The sequence below is a fragment of the Leptodactylus fuscus genome, chromosome 11, assembly GCF_031893055.1.
Source record: "Leptodactylus fuscus isolate aLepFus1 chromosome 11, aLepFus1.hap2, whole genome shotgun sequence".
Classification (NCBI taxonomy): domain Eukaryota; kingdom Metazoa; phylum Chordata; class Amphibia; order Anura; family Leptodactylidae; genus Leptodactylus; species Leptodactylus fuscus.
Genome location: NC_134275.1, coordinates 42,955,983 through 42,978,520, shown reverse-complemented (window position 1 = coordinate 42,978,520; position 22,538 = coordinate 42,955,983). Strand labels below are relative to the sequence as shown.

The 22,538-nt window shown below is 43.4% G+C and overlaps 1 protein-coding gene across 5 annotated transcripts in view; it reads left to right on the top strand.

Moving 5' to 3' along the window:
- RALGPS1 (Ral GEF with PH domain and SH3 binding motif 1) overlaps positions 1-22,538 on the top strand; it is a 335,024-nt gene that overhangs the window by 51,460 nt on the left and 261,026 nt on the right. For all 5 annotated transcript variants that reach the window (XM_075259104.1, XM_075259103.1, XM_075259100.1 and 2 more), the window contains exons 3-5: positions 2,966-3,092; positions 14,272-14,379; positions 18,195-18,245. In XM_075259104.1, the coding sequence (XP_075115205.1) occupies positions 3,036-3,092; positions 14,272-14,379; positions 18,195-18,245 (216 nt within the window). In that variant the 5' untranslated portion in view covers positions 2,966-3,035. The remainder of the gene's footprint in view (positions 1-2,965; positions 3,093-14,271; positions 14,380-18,194; positions 18,246-22,538) is intronic.

Below are 22,538 nucleotides of genomic sequence, written 5' to 3'. Positions count from 1 at the left end.
TGAACTACATCCAGTGCCTAGATAAAGGCTGCAGCACTCATCTCACTGCCTTGGCTATCAGGAGTCAGGCCTTCACCACTCTGCTAGATGGCCTACACCACCAGGAGCTCTATGCAGCCCCCCTCCCATTTACTGATCTACTCGATGACTATTGGGCTTGCTAAGTGATATTGTACAGCATTTTTTTTCTTTTATTTATCCCAAGCACCTGGAATTAAAAAAAAATAAATAAAAAAATAAGCAGTTGACTTTTCTAAACAAACCAATGCAGTCTCTGTGGTCACAGACTACAAACAAACCCTGCATAGTCCATACCTCCCAACTTTTGAAGAACCGAAAGAGGGACAAAATGAGTGGCGCGCTTAGCGCGCCGCGGCAAATTTAGCCCCACCCACTTTTGTGTTGACTCCGCCCACTCGTTAATTTTTCATGTGCCCGCACACAGTATAATCCTCCTACAGTCACCCGTAAATTATATGTCCCCCCCTTTATCTCTCCCCCAGTTTCATATACACCCTTCATCTGCCCCCAGTTTCATGTCCCTCTTCCATCTCTGCCCCCAGATTCATGTCCCTCCATCTCTGCCCCCAGATTCCTGTCCCACATCTCTGCCCCCAGATTCCTGTCCCTCCATCTCTGCCCCCAGATTCATGTCCCTCCATCTCTGCCCCCAGATTCATGTCCCTCCATCTCTGCCCCCAGATTCATGTCCCTCCATCTCTGCCCCCAGATTCATGTCCTCTCCATCTCTGCCCCCAGATTCATGTCCCTCCATCTCTGCCCCCAGATTCATGTCCCTCCATCTCTGCCCCCAGATTCATGTCCCTCCATCTCTGCCCCCAGATTCATGTCCCTCCATCTCTGCCCCCAGATTCATGTCCCTCCATCTCTGCCCCCAGATTCATGTCCCTCCATCTCTGCCCCCAGATTCATGTCCCTCCATCTCTGCCCCCAGATTCATGTCCCTCCATCTCTGCCCCCAGATTCATTTCCCTCCATCTCTGCCCCCAGATTCATGTCCTCTCCATCTCTGCCCCCAGATTCACGTCCCTCCATCTCTGCCCCCAGATTCATGTCCTCTCCATCTCTGCCCCCAGATTCCTGTCCCTCCATCTCTGCCCCCAGATTCATGCCCCCCATCTCTGCCCCCAGATTCATGTCCCTCCATCTCTGCCCCCAGATTCATGTCCTCTCCATCTCTGCCCCCAGATTCATGTCCCACATCTCTGCCCCCAGATTCATGTCCCTCCATCTCTGCCCCCAGATTCATGTCCCTCCATCTCTGCCCCCAAATTCATGTCCTCTCCATCTCTGCCCCCAGATTCATGTCCCCCATCTCTGCCCCAATGTCATGCCGTCCTCTCCTTCATCTGCCCCCAGATTCACGTTCCACCTCCACATTAAACTTACCTTCTCCTCCGCTCCCTCGCCGCTCTCTGCCCGCCTCTCTCACTGACACATGCGGCTGAAGGAAGGAGCTGACACAGGTCAGCTCCTCGCTTCGCCGCTGCCCGCCTCTCTCCCTGACACACGCGGCTGAAGCTGCTCGCGTGCTCGCTTCGCCGCTGCGTCTCTCTCTCTCGCTGACACATGCAGCTGAAGCAAGGAGCTGACCTGTGTCAGTTCCTCGCTTCGCTGCTGCCGCCGGCTCCTGGCTTGTACATCGCGTCTACAAGCCAGGAGCCGGCAGCAGCAGCGAAGCGAGGAGCTGACACAGGTCAGCTCCTCGCTTCAGCCGCATGTGTCAGCGAGCGAGAGACGCAGCGGCGAAGCGAGCACGCGAGCAGCTTCAGCCGCGTGTGTCAGGGAGAGAGGCAGGCAGCGGCGAAGCGAGGAACTGACCTGTGTCAGCTCCTTCCTTCAGCCGCATGTGTGTTCAACTCAGATCTGCGTCCTCTGGACGCAGATCTGAGTTGAAATCGGGACATACCTCCCTCCAACCGGGACTGCGGGACATGTCACCCAAATCGGGACTGTCCCGCGGAAATCGGGACGGTTGGGAGGTATCCATAGTCTGATGTAAAAATGCTAAGGCCTAGCTAATACGGGCTAGTGACCGCATATTTTGGTCCAAAATGCGCCTGCCACGACTGTCACGGCTTCTGACAGTCGCGACTTCCCGCTCTGGAGTAGGCCCAAATGAATGGGCCTAGTCCAGAAGGATTGTCTTGGCTCAAGATAGGGCAGCTCACTTCTTTTTTCCGTGAGCAAGAACAAACTGCTAGTGGAAAAGAGATCGCTAGCGGTCTACATAGACCTCTATTGTGAGGAGGTGGATTTTGAGGTGGATTCCGCGCCAAAATCCGCCCCCTCTTGCCCTGTGTGAACTAGCCCTAACAAGGTTTTCCAGGATCATGATAACTTATGACCTGTCCTTGGGTGGGGTATCAGCCACGTGAAGCTGTGTTCTTCACTGTTTATCAAACACAGCGCTGCACGTGGTCTAGCTAATGTGCCTGGTATTGTTGGCTAGCCCCATTCACTTGAATGGAACTGAGCTGCTAACAAGCTAAATGACCAATTATACGGATATTACATGGTCTATGACCCAAAGCACTGCTGCCTCTGTGTCACAATCAATTTCCCTAGGGTAGAACGTCTGGGAAACTCTTTAGAAATGTTAGTCTGAAGTAGTATAGTTTATGTCCATGCAGTAATGCTGCAGCTCAGTCTATGGTTCTCCTCTAGTCTTCCAGTGTCCAAGCATTTGGGTCCTTTGAGACGAAATGTTGTTGTGCAATTGTATTATCTGGTTCATCCTGGGAATAAAACAAACAAATCTTATTTTCCTTGGTTAACAACATTGAAGAATCACAGATCGATGTGCTCCATGGGAGGCAAAATGAACTTGCTGGTTTATTTCCTTCTGTGCTGGTCTAACATCACATCTGTATACAAGTCAGTCGCCTCTTTGTGACCTGGACCAGAGGTTTCAGTGCTAATGTTTGTTTGTTTTTCCCCATAGGTCAGCTCGGGTTGTCACAGACCATCAACAGCTGAGGCTCGGCTAATCTCCCAGCATCCTGTGGGGGAGTATGTATAAGAGAAATGGCCTTATGGCCAGTGTGATGGTCACCTCCGCCACTCCTGAGGTACGAACTCTTGTTTGTCTAGGCACGTTGTTCCTCCATGTGAACGCATTAATACAAGCTTACTTTGGCTTTTTAGGTAGCAAACGCTGCCAGCCGGAGCGCACAACTAAAATGGTTTATGAGTCATATTTATGTTTTTAAGTGCTGTGAATAGTATTGGTATAATATGTGCAGTATTTATGAATGTTACACACATCTCATGTAAGTATTTCCCATGACATGTGGTATGTTCGCCCAGATGCCGTCAGATGTTTCACAGCTCATTGTTATTAAGGGAAATATAAAGTGAGTGCTAGATCTCATTTATTCCATCCGCTGTTGCTTTACATATGCTAGTAATGTGTGTGTGTGTGTGTGTTTCTTATGATAGCTGAGTGAGATTGTTTACTCCATTGAAATGTGCGGGAATCACCAGAACTTCATAGAGAGAGCATTTGGAGGTTTTCATGGCTCCCGTTCATTTCAGTGTAGTCTCACAATACATTTTGCAGCCACCTATTGATCCTGACATCTCGGAAGGGGTTGTGGCTGCTGGATTTCACTTATCATACTATTGTGACATGCCTGATTGACATGGCATAAAACAAAGGAAACCTGGATTTCCAGAGACTTCTGTAAAAGCATGAAAATGGTAAAAAACCATTACTTATCTGTTAAAGAGGTTATGCAACAAATAATATTTATCCTATGGATAGAGTATAAATATCTGGTGGTGTTGTGACTGCTGATCCCCCCCCCCCCTTTCCCACTGATCCTAAAAACAGGGGTGTATTGCCTCTGTTGACAATTGAGCCTGACTCCAGCCACCAGTAGAATGTAGTTGTGGCATGCTGGACAAGATACGTCCAAGCTCCCATTCACATCCCCAGGAGTAGTGGTGATTGACAAATTTTGACCACCTCCGGCACTCCTATGGAAGTGAATGAGAGCACCCTCCCTTTCTCAGGACAGGTCGGGGTCTCTGCTGTCAGACCAGAACTAATCTTTCCTATGGTAGGGTAAATATTCGTTGTGGCACAGTCACCTTTTAATGTCCAACCATTGCAGTGAGGAATAATTTGCTTCTTTATTGTGCGAGCTGTCCTTTCCACCATGAAACAGGGCTGCATTAGCGTTAATAGAAACCAGCCCCAAACAATGTGAGGCTTAATACAAAGACCTTGCTGTTCTGTTAGTCTTGTGTATATAGTGTTTTATTAATATCGTATAAATTTAATGAGTTTAATGTATACAGTCCATCAAAATAATGTCATTGTTTATTGGCTTTCTAAGGTACATTTAGTCTAGTTGTGACACCATGCCTCCCGGAGAACTACAAGTTCCAGTGATCAGTGCCAGGCCATGTTGTGTAACTGCACAGTTTGTATGACTCATTAGTAAAGATTTCCCTAATGTAATGCCCAACTTTCAACAAAGGCAAATTTCATCTGGAAAGACATCATGTCCCAAGTTTGACTGGTTTTTATGTAACTGGACTCCAAACTTATCCAAAAACTGAAGAGGCAGTGTTGAGTTGAATATATAGCACTCTGCCACCTAGTGCAGTTTTACCGTCCTGGGGTCTGACATGTCATGAACATGACTGTCAGGGCTTCAACCTACCAATGAACAGTGCCCTGGAGAGTCAGTCCTTTCATATGTTGTGTCTGTAGTATAACTATGGACAGCATGACTCTAGTTTCAAAATAAAATAGTTATCTTAAATTATACAATTTTTAATATTGTACCATTAATGTATAGCTTATTACATATTTCCTTTCATAGGACTCAATCACTGGCTTTTTAATGAATTAGAGAAGCTTTAATGCTTCTGACTGACCATGTGAGTCAGAGCAGGAGTCTCTGTGAGAAAATAGGAGTTGCAATTGGTGGTTTGGCCTACCAACTCCACAGCCTTGGTAGGTGTGGTCCATTTCGGGTTAGGTTTTGTGACCCACTCCTTGAGAACCACCTCTTTTTGAGGCTTGGCATCATTACTTTTCATTGGCCCTCCAAGCCACACAGGAGTATGGGGAGCTATCGCTGGCCCAATTCGCTTAAGTGGTTGCCATTTACGGTGTGTTTGTCCACTGGGTATGAGCACTGCAGTCCCTTTGGTATTAGGATGATGGTGGTCCCAAAGTCCAGGTCCTAGTGATATTGTAGCCTCTTCATTGTATGGAAATACCCCTTGTAAATACTGTATATCATTTTGCAAATTCTGCAGTGTGCAGAATGTGCAACCTGTGTTGTAGCCCATTCACTGCTGCATTTCTACGGCTGGCTACTAAGCTCCCATCTCCCAGACCTCTGCTTGTGCGGGATCTGCACCGGAGCTTTTTCTGAACTATATAACACAGGATTCCAGATTTGCTTTCCTGGGAATGCCTAGGCTTTCATGCGTCTTTGGTCTTTCACTACAAAAGCCTGCATAATTGAGTTTTAGATTACAATTTTCTTTGGTATATTTCCACAAAGACACTGAACTATTACGATTTCCCTTGTAGTTGCCGGTTCTACCGAGTTTTGGTGTGCGTTACTGCTATAAATATTGACGTGGTTGGAATTGTACAAAGTTCGCTAGCTGGAAACTTGTGATGGCTTGAAGATACTTCTGACAACGTAATGAGGGATTTGTATGAAGGTTACAGTTCTGAGCCAGAGTTTGTGGTCAGGTCAGGAGAGCCGGCTAAATGATCATTTTTCCATGGACTCTGAATTTGTTGCCTCCTTGAATTTGGCAAGGTACAAGCAGCATACCAAAAACTGATGAATATTAAAGACTTGAGTATTGAAAAAGGTTTACGGGGTCAGGCCAAAAACAACAGCCCAAGTCTCCAATTATTACCAACAGCCATTTATTACAGAGAGTTCCTGGGATTGTAGGAGCAAAGGCCTCTCATTTAAGTCGAATCAATTGGTGTCTGCGGAAAGACGTATTTAGGCAAGTCACCCATAGCGAAGAGGCTTCATGGGTGGAAATATTATTTTACAAGATGTTTGAGAATCCCTAAGCCGTTCTAAAGTATTTTCTAGGTAGTATGTATATGATGAGCTGCTATAGTGTGGATGTACTGCAGATTTCACCTTATACATTGCGAAGAGAGAAAAATATGGCTTTCTTGCAAGTGTTGAGCTTTAAGAACCAGGGCTGTGGAGTTAGAGGAGCTAGTTTTGGGTGGAATCGGAAAAAGTTAGTCTCAGAAATGATCTATTACTTAATATTTATTGGTCTTGTATAATTCGATGCAAAGCTTGTTGCGTATTTATTTTCTTAGCACTTCAGTTGGTGTCTTTTTCTTGATTTTGAGGCATTTTGCTGCTTCTGACCAAACATGAGGGAATGGAAGTTGAGTTGGAGTCGGGTTGTGGAATAATAGGAGTTGGAGTGGGTGGCATTGAAAACCCTATCCATGTGTACAGTATTGTGCTGTATGTTACTGCATATGAGCAGTGTGGAATCTAAATCTCAAAATGCAGTAATTCCACTGTGTGAACAAGGAAAAATAAAGTGTTAAAACAAAGAAGCCATACTCTCCTTACTGTTCCCCTGCCGCTCCTTCTTCCTGTACTTCCTGCTGCAGCCATAATGTCCGGGCCACGGATATGAGACTGCAGCAACCACAGGTTGCAGACATATCTGTACCGGGGTGTCCTTGCTTTCAGCATAAAGCACGGAGACTTGTGTTGGGTATTGGTGAAGTGAGTATTTCTTGATTTATTATTTTAACCCTTCCAGCTCTTTTCAAATTGTGGGGGTAATGTATCATCACTTCTACACAATTTTCTAGCGTAGATGTGTGATAATGTGTTGTGTCTGGGGTGCGAGGCCCTGTCTTGTGCCAAAGATGCACTACATCCCGTAATCTACTCATCGCTCGAGACTTTTTTTCAGTTATGGGGACACCTTAGCCTGATATTTTCTGACTGTTTCTTGGCATGAAATGTATGCCAGTTCCTGACTGGTGTAGATTTCATTCTGGTGTACAAAATGCCAGTCTTAATAAATCTGCCCCAATGATTCTTCACTAGATAACTTCTTATCAAGAAGCAGATCTTGAGATGATGTCTGACAGCTGTAATCCCTGGGGTGCCCATGCAATTTTTCATCCATCACTTTGTTACCTAAGAAACATAGCATTGGAGTCTAGAAGATGAGATTATTTTGCAATGTTACATCAAGGTGTCTTGCAAAATCCTTCTCGGACACAAAACTTTCACTATTTACTCTGAATATGCCTCTCTTTCAGAGAGCGAAGCGTTTGGGAGATGAATGTGCTATTGACACACACAAAGTTGTGTAAATCTGTTCTCGGAGCTGTATAATTTTCAGGTAGCCACAAGCCGGGGCCATTTCCAATGCATTACTTCTCTGTACAATGTTTGACAATTGGCTGACTTATTCACTGCCTATGATGCAAAGTTATAGATCTATATATATGCTTTATTAAGTTTCCATCTTCTCTCCTTGGTACATATCATTTAGGTAATTTCTCTGAACTGTATATTTAACGTCTTTTCTGTCTCCTGATGTCGTGTACAGAGCCTTCATTTTTCAGGCCAGTCAGCCTACAAATTAATGTTGCATGACTGTGTAAAGGCTTCGATTTACATTCCTGGCCACATTCGACCTTCAACAGTTACACGTTGTTGACCAGTGGTGGGATTTACCAAGTGTCCTAATGTAAATTCCAGTAAATTTGATGGTTTATGAAGCAGACGTTCCCGGCCTACAAAGCCTTAGGGAAAACTAATTTAGAACTAAATAAAATCTACAAGATCACGCTCTTGGGTCAGATGTGGTGTTGGGTTGAGTAAGACGTCTTTAGTCCACATCCGCTATAGAAATGTCTCATCAGCCCACGACTCTATTAGACCTCTCTGAATCCACAAACCTTGTCATGCATGGTCCTCTAACCAAGTTTGGAGTTTTGCAAAACTACTGTCCATGAATGGCTAAACGCCTGTCTGGCAATTCCTCTCAGACTGTCATTCAGCAGTGTATCACTGTATTACTACTTATATGTCTTATTCAGGAGTCTGGCAAAGTTGGTGACTGTCATATTGGTTGCCAGCCATATTTCCTTTAAACAGATAGAAGAAATGTAGTAGTAGAATTGTTAGGGGGGGTTCACCCTACACGGACTGTAAAAGAACGCACCCGATCTCCATTTAAATCGATTCAAAATGTCACGGACACAGATAGTGTCTGATGCTAATGTCCGCACAAGATTTTGAATGGACATTAGCAGCGGACACTAGCTGTCGGACACCGACGGTAGTGTGAACGCCCCCTTAGAGGTTTTCCAGGTCTGGACGGCTTATCCTTAGGTTTCATGCATACAATCGTGTACTGTGTCAGTGTGTTAGCTGTGTTTTTCACATTTCTATGCCCTATACTCAAGCCCATATATGAGTCCGTGAGCAAATCTCAGGGCGAGTCCTATACTTGTCCATTTTACAGCCTGGGCTCAATGAAAGCAGTGAATGGGGCCGAGGAAGCACGGTTGGCACACCAATGTCATTCCTGATATCATACGGTCGTGTGCATGTAGTCTATGGGAATGGTGGGATCTGACTGTGGGTACCCCCCACTTATCAAATGGGCAGCACGGTGGCTCAGTGTTTAGTAGTGCAGCCTCGCAGCGCTTGAATCCTAGATTCGAATCGGAGCAAAGACATCATCTTCAAGGAGTTTTTGTATGTTCTCCTCATATCTGCCTGGGTTTCATCTCATGCTTCAAGTACATAGTGATAGGGAGTGTAGATTGTGAGTCCTATATTTATTAAATTTATTGAAGCTTTTATAAAGGTTCAAGTGGATACACGATAGAGAAAAGAAGGTGCCATGTTAGAGGCCATGTTCTCCTCCTTTAGGCCTCTGTGTGTTGTCCTCCATATCTCTCCATTCGGCCTTCCCTCTATTTTTTTGTTATCTTTCAGTCAGTAATACCTAATGTATAGGTGTGTCTTTTATATACTTTGACGTTGTCATCTCTATATATCGGAAAACTTCCAATATAAGTTTAATATACCCATGACTTGACACTTCAGTATTAACCCCTTCCCGACCCATGTGGTACTATTACCACATGGATGTCTAGTGCTTCACGACCGATGTGGTAATAGTACCACATGGATGTAAACAATCCCCGCAGCGCAGTGCGGGTGTTCTTGGAGCAGGTGTTAGTTGTATCTGACACCTAACATCCTGCTCCATCCCCCTCCATCAGACATGAGTGCTGATTTTGGGTTTTAACCCGTTGATTGCCGTGATCAAACATGATCACGGCAAACAACGGGTTGCCCGATCTTGTAGGGATCCCCGGCACCCCCCGCTGCGAGATCGGGGGGTGCTGGTATCCCTACCATGTAGCCAGGGGTCTGATTAGTCACCCCTGGCAGTCCTGAGTCCCACTTACCTTTCTTATCCTGTGCGGGATCTCCTGAAGATAAGCTGTCCCGTCCGTCTGCACGAGCCGAGCTTCACTTCCTGTTTACAGAGTGATAACGTGCAGGCTCTTACTGAAGCCTGTGACTCACTCTGTAAACAGGATCAGTGATGCAAGCTTCACTCATGAAAAACACATGAAAAAGTTAAAAAAAAAAAAAAAAAAAAGTGGAAAAAAAAAAGTGTTTTGAAACAATTAATAAAGTTATCAAGCCCCAAAAACCCTTTTTTTCTATAGAAAATGAATTATAAAAAAAAAACTAAAAATTAATAAAAACAATACATATTTGGTATCGCCGTGTCCGTAACAATCTGTACAATAAAACTGAAACAATATTTAATGTACACGGTGAATGACGGAAAAAAAAAACGGAAAAAACCCGCCGGAAGTAGTGATTTTTCGCTATCTCACCTTACAGAATGTGCTATAAAAAGTGATCAAAAAGTCAAATGCACCTCACAACAGTACCAATAAAAAGCACACATTGTCCCGCAAAAAATAAGCCCCCAACCAACACTGTCAACCAAAAAATAAAAATGTTACGCCTCTCAGAAGATGGCGATGCAAAAAACATTGATTTATGTCTCCAAATGTGTTTTTGTTCTGCAGAATTAGTTACGCATAAAAAAATAATATAAATGAGGTATCGCCGTAACCGTACCGACCCACAGAATAAAGATAATATGTTACTTATACTGTACGCTGCATGGCGAAAAATTTACAAGGTAAAACGCAATACCGGAATTGATTTTTTTTTATTTAAATCCAGCAAAAAAAGAGTTAATAAAATGTATTCAGTAAGTTGTAGGCACCCAAAAATGGTGTCATTACAAAATACATCTCATCCCGCAAACAACAAGCCCTTATATGGCTGCGTCACCAGAAAAGTAAAGAAAATATAGCATCTAGTAATGCAAGAATAAAAACCCGCAAAAATTGCCAAATCATTAGAATACAACTGGCGGCGTCAGGAAGGGAATATATAAGCTGTGCGAGCGAATATCAGGGGACACCCCAGATTTAGAGCTTACGAGGGAAAATATACCAGAAGTGACCCCAAAGTGACCCCCAGAGTGACTCCCCCAATTATAGGAGCTACTGGGACCTAGTAGGAAATTCGGTGTTTGCAATGTCCTCCGCACAGCTTATATATTCACTCTTCGCCATCCGCTGTGCAGTCACGTCTGGGATACTAATACTCACTACACCCCCTGATAAATTCTTTGAGGGGTGCAGTTTTCAAACTGGGGTCACACCTTTGGGGAATCCACTTTTCTGGTACCCTACAGGCTCTACAAACATGACATGGCGTCCAGATACCAAACATCTGAATCTGCGCTCCAAAAGCCGCATCGCGCTCCTTCCCTTCTGCGCCCTGCTGTGTGCCCAAACTGCATTTTATGCCACATATATGACACATGTATGATACTGGTGTACCCCGGATAATGCACGTAATGTCATATGTGGGTATAAATTGATATTAGCGCACAGCCAGACACAGAAGGGAAGAAGGGTTATTGGGTTTTTGTAGCACAGACTTAGACGGTTTGTTTGTTTTTTTTTGGATGCCATGACACTTTTGCAGAGACCCTAAAATTGCCCTTACAGAATGGGGTCACTTCTTGGGGAATTCCAGTTCACTGGCACCTCCAGGGCTCTGCAAAAACATCATGGCACCCAGAAAGTCCCTCTAAATCTGTACCCCAAAAGCTAAAAAGCGCAGTGCTCCTTCCCTTCTGAGCCCTGCTATGTGCCCAAGCAGCAGTTTATACCTACATATATAATTTTTTGCCCCTCAGGATGGCCCACTTAATAGTTTTAGGAGTGCAGGTCTCTGACAACACGAAGTGGGTGCAACGTATTGGGCACCGAAATGGCAGATTTCTTTAAAAATTAAAATTTTCATTTTGTACATTAATTTTTGGGAAGCATTTTTAGGCTCAAAATGATAATACCCCTTTATTCATTCCTTGACAGGTGTAGTTTCTAAAATGGGGTCACTTTTGAGGGGTTTCCATTGTATTGGTACTTTAGGGGCTCTGCAAATGCGACATGGCACCAGAAAACTGCCCTCAAAAGCCAAATAGCCCTCTTTCCATTCTGAGCCCCGCCATGTTCCCATACAGCAGATTATGGCCACATATGGGGTATTGCCGTGTTCAGGAGACATTGTGTGACAAACTGGGGGGCTTTTAATTCTCTAACTACTTGTAAAAATTAAAAATATGGCGCTAAATGGACGATTTATTGGAAAAAAGTAATTTTTCATTTTCACATCTCAATGGTAAAAAAAAATCTGTGAAACACCTGTAGGGTCCAAGTGCTCACTAAACCCCTTGATAAATTCCTTGAGGGGTCTAGTTTTCAAAATGGAGTCATTTGGGGAGGGGGGTTCCACTGTTCTAGCACTTCAGGGGCTCTCCAAATGCAACATGGTGCCTGAAACAGATTTCAGCTAAATTTGCCCTCTAAAATCCCAATAGCGATCCTTCAGCTCTGGACCTTACAGTGTGCCCATACATCACTTTACATCCACATAAGGGGCATTTCTGTAGTTGGGAGAAAATGCTTGACAATTTTTGGGGTGCATTTTCTCTTTTAACCCCTTGTGGAAATGCAAAATTTGGGGTTAAAGCAACATTTTATAGCAAAAAATGTCACTTTTCCTTTTGTTGGGCCAATTCTGTTACACTCCTGTAGGGTCAAAGTGCTCACTATACCCCTTAGTAAATTCTTTGAGGGGTATAGTTTCCAAAATGGGGTCACATTTGGGGGTTTCCACTGTTTTGGCACCTTGGGAGCTCTGCAAACGGGACATGGTGCCTGAAAAGTATTGTTCCAAAATCTGGCCTACGAAATCCAATTAGCGCTCCATCCGCTCTGAGAGCGACCGTGTGCCCGTACATTAGGGTACATATTGGGTATTGTCGTGTTCGGGAGAAATTTTGTAACAAAATGTGGGGTGCAATTTTTCCTTTAACCCCTTGTGAAGATGAAAAATTTGGGGCTACAGTGACATTTTATTATAAAAAAAAGTAATTTTTCATTTTCACATCTCAATGGTAAAAAAATCTGTGAAACACCTGTAGGGTCCAAGGGCTCACTATACCCCTTGATAAATTCCTTGAGGGGTCTAGTTTCCAAAATGGGGTGACATTTTGGGGGTTTCCACTGTTTTGGCACCTTGGGGGCTTTGCAAACGGGACATGGCGCCTGAAAAGTATTGTAGCAAAATCTGGCCTACAAAATCCAATTAGCGCTCCATCCGTTCTGAGAGCGATCGTGTGCCCGTACATTAGGGTACCAGCACATATGGGGTATTATCGTGTTCGGGAGAAATTGTGTAACAAAATGTGGGGTGCAGTTTCTCCTTTAACCCTTAGTAAATGTGTAAATTCTAGGGCTAAATGAATATATTAGTGACAGAAATTGAAAAATGTAAATTTGACCTCCATTTTGTTGTAATTGTTGTGAAATGCTGAAAGGGTTAAGAAACTTTCTAACTGCTGTTTTGGATTCTTTCAAGAGTGCAGTTTTTAGAATGGAGTGATTTTCGGGGGGTTTTATTAGAGAGGCCTTTCAAGTACCCTTCAGAACTGAACTGGTCCCTTGAAAAATGTGTTTTGGAAATTTTCTTGAAAATTTGGAAAATTACAGCTTGACTTGTAAGCCTTATAATATCTGAAAAAAATGAAAGGGTGATTAAAATTTGATTGCTACATAAATCAGAGACATGGTTAATTATATTTATGAAAAAATTTGGGTAGTATGGATTTCTATTTGAAAGGCTTGCAATTTCAAAGTTTGAAAACTGCATTTTTTTCAAAATTTTCACCAAATTTCCTATTTTTTCATAATGAAAGACAAAACATATTGACAAAAATTTACTACTGACATGAAGTACAATGTGTTACGAAAAAACAATCTCAGAATCACTTGTGTAAGTTAAAGCGTCTCAAAGTTATTGCCATTTAAAGTGACACATGTCAGTTTTGAAAAAAGAGGCCTGGTCCTCAAGTCACTTTTGAGCTGTGTCTCTATAGGGTTAATATAGATAGATATACTAAGCTAGAATACCCAGCACAGCTATGAAATCACAATCCCGGGTTTGCCATTTATCCTTTTGTGCTTGTTTGCCTCATGTTCTCTATATAATCCTTTGGATAATGCCCCACGTACTTGTGAGTAGGACCTATGATGAGACGATCCAAGTTACAAGCTTTTACCGATCATGAACATAAAGTCTGCAGCTAACGTGGCACGGGACCCTTCCTTTCAGGGGCCCCATCACAGTTTTATGGTCTTTCTCTATGGAATGTCCATTTTGGACTCTGTATTTAAGCCTGTATAAATCCTTATAGTCTGAGATCTGCTCTCAGCATTGTAACTGTGGTCTCTGACAACCCCCTGATGGTCTTTTAAGTCTCTTCCAAAAGATGAACTACAAACATAATTCCTTCCAAGTGTAGGTAATGGGGAAATAATTTGACAATTTAACAAATGGAATAAAATATGGAAGAAGAACGTGTAATTATGGTTGTGCAACGTGGAAGAAATAGGTGCGCTCACAAAGAAAAAAGAGAAAATGTCAGAATTCTGTGCTGGTTTCTACATTAACCCTTTATAGGCAGATCAATATTACTGCTTGTTAAAGGCAAGAATTGATGGTTTACATTGTGTTTTACTGCTGGTCATGTTTGTACTTTTAGATGGAGCTTGTATATAATGTAACTTTTTTTTGTTTTTAGGGGAGCAGCAGCTCGGACTCTTTGGATGGGCATAGTTCAGACTATGCCAATAAGAGCTATGATGCTGTGGTGTTTGATGTATTGAAAGTGACTCCTGAGGAGTTTGCAGTAAGTCTAGCACTTTACAGCTGCATGTTATACTTGTTCTATGTATTGACTGTGTGTTCAGGAATTAACCGTAGCAATGTATGTTTTTTACTGTACACTTATGGGAGGCTGCGAACAGGGCTGTGGAGTCTGAATTGGGGCATTTAAATCAGGGGGTGTGATGAAACTGGGTAAATTCGTATGTGGGATAGGGTCCCAATCCGTACTCAATTATATAAAGGATCCCACTCGAAGCCACTTGGTTTCTTTGTATTTGCGTTTATTTACAATAAAAGTGTATACTACTTGGTGTTAGAAATAAACGTTTTCGGCCTGACCGGCCTTCATCAGACTCTACAACAAAACAAAGTAAAGTAACAAAACAAGATAAGTGAGTATTCCACCATAGTAGTACAGTCTAAACCGGTGTATACAGACTGGACTATGTACAGTATAAACATATATAACATCATCACGTTTCATGTTGATCTTGAAAATTCTATAGCTCCATACAATACTGGGACAGAACATTCCTGTGGCGTACATGCTGTATTATACAAAGATATTGAGACGACGACTCATCGTGTAGGTCCTTGGTCTCTTAGTGGTGGTCAAAGGATTAGATGAAGAGGTGTCATTTTGAGAAAGAATGTATTCCACCCTTACAACAAGAGAGTGTAAAGAATCCATATTGTGAAGTATTGTCCTAATAAGCCCCCTAAGAAGCATAAAGAAAGGTGAGTAGGTGGTTAGGGAAATGGTAAAAAACAGCGTACCAGTAGTTAGTCGTATGACAAATTTAGGACAAGAGAGACGTCCAAGGTAAAGGTGTTAGTACCTAATGGACACAAGAATAAAGTATGTTATTACTATCACTAATGGCCATGTCAACCGCTGTAAAGGTATATGAACTAAGCTCACCTCAATCGTTACTCGTAAACGTGAGGTGGTTGGCTGCAAGTATCGGTGATTGCAATAAATGTAGGCAGTAAATGTGCAAATGCTGTAAAAGATGATAGACATAATGAGTAGGGTCCATGAACACATATCTAGTTGGTAAGAGCCCCTAGTGATATCCCCAAATGTACACCGTTTTACCTTTAAGGCAAATGTCTGTTGGTGATTAGTTGCAAAGCATGGATGATGCTGGTAGCCTAGGATAGGGATCTGTAGATAACAAGGCCCAAAGTTTAGCGAAAAAAAGTTAATGCAGAGCATAATCAGCAAGGACTCCAGTGTATATATACCTGAGAGAGCGGATGGCTGCACGTCCTATCTCATTGGTGGTGTGGTAGGTACTGAGCTTGAGGTGTGTTTTAAATTGATAAGACGCTGACGTCACGTTGCACGTGCGACGTGCGTCATGACGTCAGTCGGCATCGAGACACGCCCCTTCGCGGACAGGAACCGCTGCCAGGGCCGAACAAGGCAGTCATGAGAATAATGTAATCCCATGCTGCCTGTTCCGGTGCCTCTCTTATATTCATTGGTGGCGTGGTGTACACTGGGCTAAGCGCGGGACATCGCGCCGCGCCGCTTGGTGATGACGTCACGACGCAGTAGCGTCGCGCGTCATGGCCATCGCCGGAGCAAGGACACGCCCCTTCGTCCCGACGATGGCTGCGGCAAAGACGATGGACACGTGGGTAATGCGCCCACATGACCCAGGTGCCCTGGGCAACCTAAGACACCTGTGTGAGGTAAAGTATGCCTGTGTGGACATTATGGATGATCATATGAATAGATCTGGGTGTGTTAGTGGTGAAATATAAACCTGAAATAAGAACTATGAAAAATAGAATATGAAAAAGAAGAAGTGAAAAGAGAAAATAAAATAAAAATTGACATAAAAGAGAGAAATTCTAATATAAGGATATATGTGATTGAAAAGGAAAGAATAAATCTAATGAATATTTATGGAGAATAGGCATAATTTGGAAATAAGTTTGAAAATTATTTGTTAAAGACAGTCAGGAGATAATATAGGAGAATAGGAGTGATCTGGTATCGCAAAGTCCTGCGATACCTCCCTAATGAAGACCAAGGATACCTTTGTCACGATGTCACAAATCTTGTTCAAAAGGTTGTCTAGCGGCGATTCTGCAATAAAGCGGAAAGCTCATTAATAATCGCATCAAAACACTACATGAAGGCTGATATGTCGTATTCCCTATTCAGACCTAATGGTTCCATCGTTTGAAGCGTGTAAATCCAGAATGCCTCCCTTCTTTTTAGAAGGCGCACTCTATCCCCTCCTCTTCTAGGGGATTCTACCTGTTCCAGAACCTGAAACCTCAACTGGGAAATGTTGTGGCCCTTGTCAATGAAATGTGCTGGGATGGGCAGGTGTGTCAACTGGCACCGAATGTTTGACTTGTGTTGCCGTATGCGGTCTCGCACACGCTGGGTGGTCTCCCCAACGTATGCGAGACCGCACGGACATTTGATTAAATATACGACGTGTGTGGATTCACAAGTGAAAAAGCCAGGTGAGAGGAATACGCGGCCTGAAAGGGGGTGGTAAATTTTGTCCCCTTTGAGGATGTTAGAGCACTGGAGTTTATTGTAAATAAACGCAAATACAAAGAAACCAAGTGGCTTCGAGTGGGATCCTTTATATAACTGAATTGGGGCATATTTTGTTTGGAGTCGGAAAAAAAAAGTTACCTACTCAAGCCTAAGAATAAAAGGGCTCATTATTATTATTAATGATATTATTTTCTTAGGAATCCAACACTGGATATTTTTTAAAGAGGACCTTTCATCAGATCGGGCACATGCAGTTTTATATACTGCTGGAAAGCTTAATTCATCGGCTTTCCCGATCTGTGCCCGGTGTAAAGCGCCATCGGTCCCGGTAAAGTAGCGCTTTACAGTCAGAAGGGCGTTTCTGACACTTAGCCAGGGACGCCCTTCTGCCCAGCAGCGCCTATCACGCTGTGCTCTAAGACTGGGGAGGAACGCCCCCTCCCTCCTGATAACACTTGTCTATGGACGAGCTGTGTGAGCAGAGGGAGTGGGCGTTCCTCCCCGCTCCACAGTACAGCGCGATAGGCGCTGCTGGGCAGAAGGGCGTCCCTGGCTAACTGTCAGAAACGCCCTTCTGACACTAAAGCGCTACGGTACCGGGACCGATAGCGCTTTACACCGGGCACAGATCGGGAAAGCCGACAGTGCGCTGAATTCAGCGCACTATCAGCTTTCCAGCAGTATATAAAACTGCATGTGCCCGATGTGATGAAAGGTCCTCTTTAATGAATTAGAGGATTTTTACAGTTTCTGACTGTGGCGCAAAGATCCATCTCTTAGCCTGGATTCACATCTGTGCCAGGTTTCTGTTTGGGGATTCCATGCCCCATTCCTCTCAAAAGATGCGAAGAGAAAAGTCTTACAAGTAGGACTTTTCAGTCCACATTTTTTGAGAGAAAACCCGGCGAACCCCATTATAGTCTATGGGATCCATGGGTTTCCGCAGGTAACCACTTTTTAAGCGGCTCGGATTTGTGTTTTTGGGTCCCAAGGTGGACGTGAAAAACAAGATCCAAGCCCATGTTTGAAGTTAGCATTAGTATTTGCTAAATCCTTTGTCAGGAGAAGGTGACAGCTCTGTTCTCCCATACTGCTACCTGTACATTTTGGTATAGACATAATCATTCATAGATTGATTTACATATTTATTAGGTGAATTTAATAGAACAATTTTGATTGGAAGGGTTTTTTGGGGGGCCTTTAGGATAGGTTATTCGTATCAGAAAAGAAAGAGAATAATGAGACCGCTGATATTGCATCCCATTGTCTCTTGTCATTATTCACATGTCTTTTCTCTTGTTTTGTAGAGCCAGATCACCTTAATGGATGCTCCAGTATTTAAAGCAATTCTGCCAGAGGTAAGATCTGCTCTCCATTATCCAGCTCTATGGTGGAACAAAATGATCGTACACATTGTTTGAGAGAATGCACACAAATGCCAGGATATTATCCAGAGTAATGTCTAATAAATTAAGAACACATACTGCAAGCCTGCTGCTGTTATTCCCTCTTTTAGGAATGGTCCAAAGGGTTACCCAGGATCTGAAGATTTTTATACAAATAACCTGTCTACAAGTGAACTGAAGTGGAGCAGCACTTCCAGGAGCCACTGCTACAGTGTAATAGAATAGGAGCAGGGCTGCTTCTGACCATACACTTAGTATATGCCTTTCGGCTGCCATATCATCTAATCAGGTCATGTCCCTGACCGAGTCCCCATCCAATCTCATACTGATGACCCTTCCTTCTTCGCTCTTTTTAGAACTCCATACAAACGTTCTTTATTGGATATCCTGCCCTGTCTGGGTGTCTTCATTTGGCACATGATCTTCACACATTAAGCTATCATGAGTGACCGTGACACATCAACCCCCCCCCCCAAATAAATAAATAAATAAATAAATAAAATCTAAAATATTCTTATAACTTAAAATTAATATCACTGCTTACTTTTGCACTTCTTTTTATTAATGGGTATTTTGCAAATCACTTTTCCTGACTATTCCAGCACTTGTGTTTTACTACAGAGATTAATAAAGTGATGTTACACTGATGTGCTTAGTATCAGATTAAGGAGGCCCCCGTGACTAAACTGTGCCAAACTATCTTATGTCATGAAGACCAGCGCATTACATGACTGGCTGCGGGGTATCTGTTTCCTTGATTTTTATTAAACATGGAACTTTAGAGCCAGGAGTAAACCCACCGTTAAATCTGCTTCATTTACAGTGTAATTGACTGGAACAAAAACTTCTCTGATTAAAACTGTATTAAAGATCATGCGAAATAGAAGCCCACGGATTAGTGGACACTAGGCTTTTTTTGTGTTGTGGGTTTGTTTTTTTTTGCCTTTGTCAAATCAGCAGTAAAGATTTATGTATTTTATTTATCTTATCATCGAAACCTATTCCCTTATACTAAGGTGTAATGGGCACTGCAAATTGTATTCAAAACGTGTTTTGTAGTTTTCACAGGGTTTAGCATAAAATATGACTTTCAGTCTATTGATTTATTCTACCATCCTCCTAGAAAGTGTTGGCACAGGGGCCCACTGGGCATGGGGATAGGGATGGGGCCATTGGCGGGGGGCTTCTATACCCTTTGGTTGTACTATACTTGAGATGATATGTTTGTTACACAGTTTGCTTTCTACCGTAGTGCAATCCCCATTAGGTTTGGGGCACACTGAGTGTGCCTGTCAAGAGGAAACCTCTGAACAGAAATCTTAGCAACCAGGTAGACTGCAAATTCTTATATTTGCTGATGGTTTCTACCCCACCCCACTGCTTCTGTATAAATTAATGTAAAACCGTCTTGTTCACTTTCTATATATGCAGCTGAAGTATCATTAATGTATTCTTGGATAGAATTGGAACGAAGTACGGCATAATATTTTGTTGTTCCTAATCTAATTTAAAGAGATTTTTCAGGGGAAATGTAGAAGGTCCTAATGTAAGATGCAGAGATTCGCGGAGCTCTTTGACGTCTTAGTAATCCCAGTGTAATGTGTGGTATAACAGCCTGGTGCTGGCAAACGCCAAGTGTTTGATCAGTGGTGTTTCAAGGCCCTCAGTGGTCAGGAAAATGGGGGCAGAAGGAAATCAAGCAGACTATGAGCATAGATTTAGAGGTTGGCTAACATGGGCCGGAGAGTGATGATTATAGCAAGTGACTAATTTTATCGTCAGCCCTTTTAACCCCGTCCAGGCTCCCTCCTCCGGTGTGATTGCCTGCAGCTCTGCAGAATCCAGTTACTGATTGAAAACAACTCTGCATGAATGTACGCAGCTGTTATCGGCACCGTCACAGTGTACTCCATTAGCTCTTGCCTTGTGGTATATGTCACTATTACAACACACAGAGATCTGACATGTAATGAGTGCTGACATGCAGTCATACTGTTCGAGGCTGGAAAAGTTTTTCTTCCTCGAAAAGAATGTCAGAAGTTAAAAAGGACTGCTAAAGGTCTGCAAAAGTCTAATGCATTCCATAAGAGGACAGAAAACGTAATGTATGAGATAGGAAATGATAAATCTTGTGGAAACCAGAATTACTGAAAACTGCATAATAAACTGGCATGTATGTAAAATGTAAACTGAGTAAAACAGAGTATGGGGGGAGAAGTGACAAAATCAGTATGGTGACCCTTACCCCTTTATAGTTCATGCTACCAGAACCTCCATTGCAGGGCCAGAAGGTATACTGCTTGACCTAGTAGAAGAGAGCTAGTTACCCTCTCCCTTGTTTGCTAGCCTATTATTTGTGTCAAGTGACAGCATTTCATAGGGACAGACACAAGCCAAGGCTCTACAGCAGGGGTAGGGAACCTTCGGCTCTCCAGCTGCTGTGAAACTACAACTCCCAACATGCTCCATTCACTTCCATGGGAGTTCCAAGAACAGCAGAGCCAGTATGCATGCTGGGAGTTGTAGTTTTGCAACAGCTGGAGAGCCGTACGTTCCCTACCCCTGCTCTACAAATTAACTTCAATAGAGAAAAGCGGACAGATGTTAAAGGGACAGATACTGTAGCAGAAACACACGTTTAGTGTGTTGCTGAATAGCAGCTTTCTGTCGCAGCCCAAGTACTTTATTCATCAGTATACACCAGTACTTCTCTATATATGGCCCTCATGGTCCTAGGGCTGTTTCTGAATGAGAGAGACTGTTTTGGAACAGATATTCCTCTAGTCACTGGTACTGCTGTATATAACTGTTAGATTCAACTCACCAGCTCAAGGAGAACTGCGAATGTACAGAGGGAACCCTTTTAAATAATACAAAATACAAGTCATGTAATGGACATATTTAGTGTTACTCCCCATCTATACACACTGTCCTATTTGCTGTATACGTACATAGACTGCAGAAACCGCTCGTTAATGTTTTTGGTAAATGTAGTTCACAGTCTGAATGCCGGGCATATGTATGCCTTGTCTTTTCGGACCCCCGAGTATAATGATCGGCGGTCCGGGAGAGGTAAGAAACATAAAAAACACTGTTACTTACCTCTCCACGGTCTGAAAAGACCCCAGAGTATAATAATTGTTTATGGGTGTCCACAGTGGGACATAATACTGTGTGCAGGGGACAGTATGGGGGATAATACTGTGTGTAGGGGCCACTATGGGGCATAATGCTGTGTGCAGGGGCCACTATGGGGCACAATACTGTGTGCAGGAGTCACTATGGGGGATAATACTGTGTGCAGGGGCCACTATGGGGGATAATACTGTGTGCAGGGGCCACTAAGGGACATAATACTGTGTGCAGGGGCCACTAAGGGACATAATACTGTGTGCAGGGGCCACTATGGGGGATAATACTGTGTGAAGGGGCCACTATGGGGGATAATACTGTGTGGAGGGGCCACTGAGGAACATAATACTGTGTGCAGGGGCCACTATGGGGCATAATACTGTGTGCAGGGGCCACTATGGGGTATAATACTGTGTGTAGGGACCATTATGGGGCATAATAGAGCACGCAGGAATGCATAGGAGGGTCGGTCGAGGGAGGAGGGGTCATGTCAAAAGTTCGTCACGGGACCCCGCCATTCCTAGTTATGCCACTGGGTACAACTTTACAGAGTGCAGAGGTGGCAGTTGGTACCAGGTCCTGAGGGTGCCCAAAAAGCTCTCTACAACATAAGAAGACTTCAGTATTATAAACAGCACATGTAAGTGGTGGCCACATCACAGGTTTTGCATTGGGTCCCCTGAGTTTCAGATTATGCCTCTGTTGACAGGTCTATACGTCTGAGCCAAAGACACACCATGTACCACCATACGGTATTCTGGGCAGTGCTATTTTACAGAATTTTCCTTTAAGAAGGTGATGTGATGTTGCACTATTGTCTTTTACTGTTGTCTACATATTTCTTTCATATTTCACTGGGGGACATAGCACCATGAGGTATAGACCTGGCCACTAGGAGAAGGACACTCGGATAACGAAGGCTGTCGGCTCCGCCTACTCAATCTATATCCTCTCACAGATAGTGCACTAAGCCAGTTTTAAACCTAGTGTCATAGGAGGCAGTCATGACCTGACTCAGGTCTTTCTGTCTTACATTGTTTTTATGTTTCTTTTCTTTCAGGTGTGGCTGATAGAGGGGCCTTCAGTGTGTATGCCACACTAGTTGTACGCCCC